The sequence below is a fragment of the Heliangelus exortis genome, chromosome 28 (assembly GCF_036169615.1).
Source record: "Heliangelus exortis chromosome 28, bHelExo1.hap1, whole genome shotgun sequence".
In the NCBI taxonomy this organism is placed as follows: Eukaryota; Metazoa; Chordata; class Aves; order Apodiformes; family Trochilidae; genus Heliangelus; species Heliangelus exortis.
Genome location: NC_092449.1, coordinates 2,375,747 through 2,383,427, shown reverse-complemented (window position 1 = coordinate 2,383,427; position 7,681 = coordinate 2,375,747). Strand labels below are relative to the sequence as shown.

General features: G+C 48.8%; 1 protein-coding gene across 1 annotated transcript; it reads left to right on the top strand.

Annotated features, from left to right (window-relative positions):
• Window positions 1–13: 13 nt before the first annotated feature.
• Window positions 14–6,289, top strand: NMRK2 (nicotinamide riboside kinase 2). Its single transcript, XM_071728012.1, has 8 exons — window positions 14–210; window positions 1,311–1,401; window positions 2,680–2,728; window positions 2,925–3,096; window positions 4,493–4,564; window positions 5,455–5,561; window positions 5,954–6,039; window positions 6,142–6,289. The coding sequence occupies exons 1-7, from the start codon at window positions 185–187 to the stop codon at window positions 6,034–6,036; spliced, it is 600 nt and encodes a 199-aa protein (XP_071584113.1). The 5' UTR covers window positions 14–184; the 3' UTR covers window positions 6,037–6,039; window positions 6,142–6,289.
• Window positions 6,290–7,681: the final 1,392 nt, after the last annotated feature.

Genomic DNA, 7,681 nt, shown 5'->3' with positions numbered 1-7,681 from the left:
TTTTCCTTCAATGAAATAGTTAAGGCGAGAGAGAGCTGAGCAAGGGTAGCTTTGTTCCACTGAAAGTAACTTCAGCCTTTCTAAATTTTATTTTTTATTTGTGGTTTGTTTCGTTTTTTTAGTTTTTTCTTTTGCTTTGTTTTATTCCTCGCCACATTCCAGCCAAGGAAGCAGCGCTACGAAGATGAAATACATCATAGGCATCGGGGGGTGAGTGCTTGTTCATATCCCATATATTTGCTGCTCTTTTCCCCTGTTTCGTTGTCGTAGGCAAGACTCGGAAATTATTTAATTGAAAATGAATGTGTAATTATTAATCTAGAATTATTCTAGAAGGGATGTAACTTGCTGGCTCTTCATCCGTACTGCTTAAATACAGAGAGCTCGGCAGGGTGGCGTAGAGTGTTAACGGGATGAAATAGGGAAAAAAAAATACAAAAAAATACTTCCCGTCATTTTGTACTTCGGATGTAGGCAGTGCTGTGCCTCAGCTACGGAAAAGGATGTTTTCAGCAGCAAGTTAGGCCCTTAGAAGTTTCTCTGAAAGAGGAAATAAATTCCAGTGAGATGGGAGATTATTCAGGGCTTTCATGTTAAACAGGTTTTGAAGGCACAAGCCTGAATAATTCTCTGAGGAAAGAGCGCGCTTCTCTCATTCATAATCCATTTAAGGCATTTGTCGGCTAGAATTACTTTCACGGGGTGGCTTTTTCAACTCATGAGCATTATCCTCCTAAGGAGCACGGGTGTTTTCGAGCAATAAACTGCTCTAATAATAATAAATAGCCGGCAAGGGCGCGTTTTACATCCACCCCAGAGCTGCCCGCTCCTTGCGCGGGGTCCGGGAGGACACCGGGAGCGGGGACAACTCAGCGGCTGGAGCCGCGCAGCAGCCTCCATCTTGAAGAGACGCCGGCCGGGCTTCCCCAAGCAGGGAAAACGTGGCGGCGAGGGAAGGTGTGGGTGTGGGGGAGAGCCCTGGCAGCCCTCCCGCCCGCCGCCTTCTTGAGGGGAGCAGAGAAGGCGCCAGGGCCGCGCGCTCCCTCACCGCGGCCGTTGGGCGCGCGGGAACCGGCGCGGCCGTTAAGAGCGGCGCGCGGGCGGTCTCCGGACACAGCAGCTTGGCCGGCGGGGAAGGGGCGGGGCCTGGGAGGGGAGGGGGGGGCGGCAGCCAATCGGCGGGCAGCGCGCGCCGCTGGGTGGCCGAGGCGGGAAATTCAAACGGGCGGAGCGCGCGGCTCCTCAGAGCGCTCCGGTACCGCTGACCAAACCCCCCCACCCCACCCCTTTCCTCTTCCCGCTCCGTTCAGTGTCACCAACGGGGGCAAAACCACCCTGACCAACCGGATCATCAAGGCGCTCCCCAACTGCTGCGTGGTCCACCAGGATGACTTCTTCAAGGTAAGCCGAGCTCCTCCTCTCTCCAGACATCAGCTGCTGCCTCTGCGTAGGGTCAGTTGTGGCAGGTCCCCTAGTACAGCTCATGTCTTTGTGCATGCTTCTTAAGTTCTGGCAATTTTAAGAGTAAGATGTTTTCTGTTTATTTAAAAAATATATACATATTTAATTTCTTTATAGTTTCAGACAGGCATTGACCTTTATGAATATCAGCATAAGCCAGTTTCCAGGGGAGTGGAGCTTGGCACAGCTGAGCACAGAACAGTTGCAGCAAAAGCTTCCTTTAGTTTTAACAGCAGTTCTAAAGTCAGATGAAACTATTGATCTAAGCTAGAGGTTATTTACTCTCCACAAATAATGTTCCTCATGTTGGGCTTTCATCATTTAATAAGAATGTTGCTTGCTAATAGTAATTTAGGATTTAAGCCTCTGTACTGTGCTCTGAATACAGACAGGTGGTTGCACTGGGGAGCTTTGACAGCTCTGTATCAGAAACCCAGTTCCAGTGTTGCCAAAGATGAATCCAGAAACCCTGTGCTGCTTTGGGTCTCCTGCTGGGAGGGCAGCAGTCACACCAGAATCCTGTCAGCAAAGCCTGTAGGCTGCAGACATTTTGCAGGAGTTATGATGTAGCTGGACCCCAGCAGAGGTTGGAAGCCCAAGAGATGTGTCAATATGCTCGTAGTAGTTGCATGACTTAAGCACATACCACACAGAACAGAATGAGAACCTCTGCCAGAAGCTTTATGCACAAATATGGTCAGCTATAAGCTCTTACAGTAGAGGAGAAATGTGTCATAATGGCACAGATCTCCCTAGTGTGTTTTGCCTAAAAGTGCTAGTGCAAATAAAGGTACAATGAAGTGATCAAAAAGTTGTGCCGTGCTCACCAGCATTTTTATTAGAGCCAATAGAAGCTAAAGTGTTGGCTGTGTAAATCTGAGTAGCTATTTAATGCTCTGTGGTTTAAGTTCTTCTGTGCATTTTAAGTTTTATATATTGACTTATAAACAAGGCCCTGTAGCATTTTGACCAGTGATACCATAGCAAATTGTTAACCTAAAACTCTGCCCAAAGTGGCCAAGAAAACTTTTCAGAGCTCTTGGGGTTGGTGAAAGACAGGAGCTTGGATTTTGCTCTAGTCCAGACAGGGACAGTAATTGTTTTGCTGAGTGAACACCTGCTTTGTTGTGTATTGAATAGTGTCCAGGTTGTGATCGGATCTTAGGTAACTGATCACACTGAGTTTGCAGCAATGTTTTATTGCTCACTATATTTCAGCCACAAGATCAAATAGAAGTCGGGGAAGACGGCTTTAAACAATGGGATGGTAAGAGCAGTGCTCGCTATAGGATGCAGTAATGTATCTTTTTCCTAAGTATTTCTTTTTACTTATTAAAGATTTAACAGTAAACTTCTGTAATTTCAATTTTACAAGTTCATTCTATATTATATTCTCCAGCCTGTGTAGTTTGTGGTATTTGATTGTCTCCCTTTTTCCCACCCACCCCCTTTCTTCTGACTAGTGTTGGACTCCTTGGATATGGAGGCAATGGTGAGCACAGTGCGTGCCTGGATTGAGGACCCAGTGAAGTTTGCTCGTTCCCATGGGGTGAATGTTACACCTGGCTCTAAAGAGCTAGCCTCCAAAGATACCCATATATTGGTCATTGAAGGCTTCCTGCTTTATAATTACAAGTAAGGTTTGGGGGAACTATTACTGGTTTGCCAGGGAAGAACACTAGATCTCTAGTAGCAAGGATAAAACTTCCTTTCTGTACTAATACACCCTTCCTGACCTGTTCTGAGCTATCACACTTAGGTTTTTTCATGTAAAATATAAGATCTCCCAGGAATAGTGGTACAAATGAGGTGCACAAGGTGACTCTCAAGGTAATGCAGGAAGTTCTCATCCAGGACACAGGGAGCTTTAAACCAGAACTTGCTTGTACTGAGCCAGCAGTGAAGGCACAGGCTTCCCTCCTGCTCTTCCACCATGGGACCTAAACCTTGAGCTGGAGAGGTCATTGAGAGCAAGGAAATAATAGTTTCCTCATTGGAACTGCTCCTGAGATACACAGAATAGTTATGTCATGTGATACATGTGCTTGTTCAACACTGACTGAGCTGAGCTCAGTAATTAATTGTACATTGGAGCAAAGATCATTTTTTTTTTGTGGATTTTTTTTTTTATATGGGGAAAAAATCTTGGCAGGAATGCAAGACCAGCAGTGAAAACCTTCCAGTAGCTAAATATATATGAACTTCAGAAAACTGCATCCTATAAACATGTTGAGCAAAAGATTCTTGGCTCTAAGCTAGAGTTTTGTTTACAAAACTTAGAGAACAAACTGTGCATGACACTTGCCAAACCTGGAGCTGTTTGTAAGCAGTGTTACAAGACAAGCAGCACTGCTGCAGCTTCCCCAGCTGCTGGGTTGTGTTGGCCTCTCCCTGGGGAGCTAACTGTCTGTCCTAAAGGTGACAAATGCCTCTGAAGCTTTCACTGTCTTAAAAACAGGAGCCTTTCCTCAGTCCAGAGGAAGCATCTCATCCCCAAGGCTTGGAGCTTGCTCAGTTCATACTATAGTACAAATTTATACAGCCCTCAGCAGGCTTTCAGCCACTGAGTCCCAGCAGCTCCAAACAGATTTGCTTTAAGGATGAATTTGGGTTTTCTTCAGGAGTGCAGCACAACAGGCCATGACAGAGCAAACCCCCTGCATGCTGGAAAAGAACAGGAGCTGAGTTGCCTGGTGCCAGATCTGCCTGCCTGTGCACATGTGACAGCTTGCTTCAGTCCATAGATTAATTCACTTTTGGTCTGCTGCAAGCTGAATTTGAAATTGACAGAGTTCACACCCCAGGGTTTCCTAGCTCTGTGTCAGCAAAAGGCATTATTCTCCATGTTTTATAGATAGGAATAATCCTACCCTAAATAGCTTGTCTTAAAACCACTTACAATTTGGTTGTGTACCATAGACACAAATATGAAAGAGACAGAGAGATTTGTGTGGCTCTTAGGTGTGATTTAACTTTTTTTTTGGTCAGTGAGAAATAAACAGCTGTGTCCTTTCCATCTCCCCCACCCCAGACCCCTGATCGAGCTCTTTGATCTGCGCTACTACCTGGCAGTTCCATATGAGGAATGTAAAAGGAGGAGAAGGTGAGGAGATCCTTTTGTCTCTTCCTTCCAAAGAAGACTCTGCTAGCAGCAAGCCCTCAGGCTGGCTTTATCCTGCTATTAATTGGTGTCACTAATTAGAACTGAAATAGTTGCTGCATGCCTCTCCCTGAGCAACCCTCAACCTGTTTGCTTTCACTGCTACCTGCAGCCTCTCCTCACTGGGGTGTTTCAATAAGCTCGTTGCAAAATAGACAAATCCCAATGAGAAGCTGGACTGGGACAATAAGCATTTTGTGCAAACAGCTGCCAGGTGAACATCAGGCTGCAGCAGTGTGCAAGAGGCAGCCCTGGTGGTCCAAGGAAGGGATTCTGCCCCTGTGCTCAGTCCTGAGGAGGCCACAGCTTGAGTCCTGTGTCCAGTTCTGGGCCCCTCAGCTGAGGAAGGAGATTGAGGTGCTGGAGCAGGTCCAGAGAAGAGCAAGGAGGCTGGGAAGGGATCCAGCACAAGTCCTGTGAGGAAGGGCTGAGGGAGCTGGGGGTGTTGAGGCTGGAGAAGAGGAGGCTCAGGGGAGACCTCATCACTCTCTCCAACTCCCTGAAAGGAGGTTGGAGCCAGGGGGGGGTTGGGCTCTTTTCCCAGGCAACTCTCAGCAAGACAAGAGGGCACAAGAGGTCTCAAGTTGTGCCAGGGGAGGTTTAGGTTGGACATGAGAAAGAATTTCTTTCTGGAGAGGGTGCTCAGGCATTGGAATGGGCTGCCCAGGGAAGGGGTGGATTCTCCATCCCTGGAGATATTTCAAAAGAGCCTGGATGTGGCACTCAGTGCCATGGGCTGGGAACCACGGGGGGAGTGGAGCAAGGGTTGGACTTGATGAGCTCTGAGGTCCCTTCCAACCCAGCCCATTCTGTGATTCTTTTGGTGTTCCCAGCACACGTCACTACACCGTTCCTGACCCTCCCGGTCTCTTCGATGGACACGTCTGGCCCATGTACCTAAAACACAGGAAAGAAATGGAGGACAATGGTGTGGATGTTGGTAAGTCTCACAAAAAATTCCACATTCTGCTTTGGATTTTTAAGGAAGTTGGTTATTTCATCAAGGAAACTTGAGCTGTAATGTTGCAAAGCAGTGTTTTTATTAATAAGTTGTAATCTGTATCTTCCAGATAAATAGTCATGGTTTTATAGCTAAGAACTTCTTCCCCTTGTTTCATATTTTAGGTTCTTATGGGGGAAAAGAAAAATAAAATCAACATTCTTTATAATAGGATATGAGATTTCTGCAGACCATAAATTTTTCCAGGGTGGTTTTGTTTTTCCAGCTGGAAAATGAAGTTTTCCACAGTAGTGATTTGTCTTAAGTAGGAAATGCTCTACATTAATTTTGTTCTGATCAGAACAGACTGCAACCTCCACCTTCCCTTTCAGTTTATTTAGATGGACTGAAGTCTAGAGATGAGCTCTACAATCAAGTCTTTGAAGATATTCACAACAAGCTTTTGAATTGCTGACAGGTAAATTCTCCCTTCTTCTGAGGGGTGAAACATGAGGGGCTGACTGCTGGAAACAACCTGCTCTGGTGCCTAAATAGTCACATTTCCCTTCTTGCTTTTCAGGGTCTCAGAAAACCTGAAAGACCCATGTACAGAATGATGTAAATAGTACTGAGAAGTTGGAATGAGGGTTTATTTGTGTAAACTCTTATATTGTCCATTGGAAAGCATCTTTTGTATATAATTGAAAAATGAAGATAACTTATTCACAGCTCTGATGGAAAGGATTGTTTTGTGGGGTTTTTTTTATTATTTTATATTCCACTGGCTGAAGCATGACTTGAAAATGCATTTTTATAATGGAACAAGTAGAGCTGCATTGGGAAAACAACTGACTTCTGCTTCTGTGCTTCTGCAGATATTAAGTCTTTATGTAATAGCTTGCTTGTAATGTCATCTCTTACATTCAGTAAAAAAAAAAACCACCTTAAAATCTCTAGGAGGTCTTGTTTTAATACATCAATACTTCTACACCAGGCCTGGGGCTCCTTCCACCCATTCCCACTGTCCCCAAGGATGTCCCAGCTCTGGGAAGGGACCAAGGCCCCCAGCCAAAGGCCCTGGCACCACCAGACCCTGAGAGCTGCTCATAGGGGCTGGGGGCACCCCAGACCCCCATCACCCTTTCCCTCCACAGCAGGAGCTGGGGAGGGGATGGAACACTGGGAGCCCCCACATTCTCCTGGGAGCCACCAGAGAGTCCTTAGCAGCCAACAAACAGAAGGAGCCCTGGTGCAGGCACCACTGCAGCCCCCCAGCTCCTTCAGCCCTTTGGGCTCCCAGAACCCTTCTACCCCCATGGTGGGAACTGACCCTGACCCCCACACCCCAGGGACAGACCTGGGGGCAGAAGTGGAGGTGACCACTGGCTCCTGTCACTCGTTCAGACTCAGCCAACATCCACCCCCTGCCCGGGCAGGCCCAGCCCTTCCCTGCAGCCTGGGCACCCCCAGTGTGGGGGGTACCCCTGAGCCCCCCCAGCAGGATGGACCCCTCTCTGCTCTGCTGCCTCTGCCACCTTCCCCAGCCCCCGGGTGCTCCCACCTCCCCACCACCTCCAGACACTGCCTGGGGGCTCAGCAAGCCTGGGCCAGGTCCCTGCCCTCCCCTGGGTGCTGTGTGCCCAGAAAATCCCATTTCCAGAGCATTTCCCACAGCCTTGGGGCCATCTCTGCTCTCTCCCCCCCTGAAAGCCACTCTGCCCCCCGAGCTGCTCCCCATCCCTCTGGCACAGCATTTCACCCCTGGGACCACCCCTGGCACCTCCCCCCTGCCTGGCACAGACCCGGGGGACATTTGGCCATCGGGGCCACCTCAGTGGGTGCCCCTGGAGGGTCCCCCCAGCCCAGCACGGCTCCACCTCACCCACCCAGGGCTGCAGAGGGCTCCGTGTGGCTGCTTCCACCCCCCCCGGGTCTCCCGTGAGGTGAGGGGCACCAATTCACCTCCAGCAGACACCTCCAGGCTGGGCCACGGCCCCGCTGCTCTGCCAGGGGCTGCCCTGGGGGCTGCGGGACCCTCCTGGCCTGGGCAGCCCCCAGACCCCCCAGGGCCCACCCCAGCAGTTCCACTGCCATCAGGGCAGAGCGCTGGCCCCAGCCCC

Bases quoted from the DNA above. Each gene is read 5' to 3' on its own strand.
- NMRK2 (XM_071728012.1), top strand. From the start codon at position 185: ATGAAATACATCATAGGCATCGGGGG. The intron at 1,402-2,679 runs GTAAGCCGAGCT...ACTATATTTCAG, and splicing joins ACCAGGATGACTTCTTCAAG to CCACAAGATCAAATAGAAGT. The intron at 3,097-4,492 runs GTAAGGTTTGGG...CCCCCACCCCAG, and splicing joins TTCCTGCTTTATAATTACAA to ACCCCTGATCGAGCTCTTTG.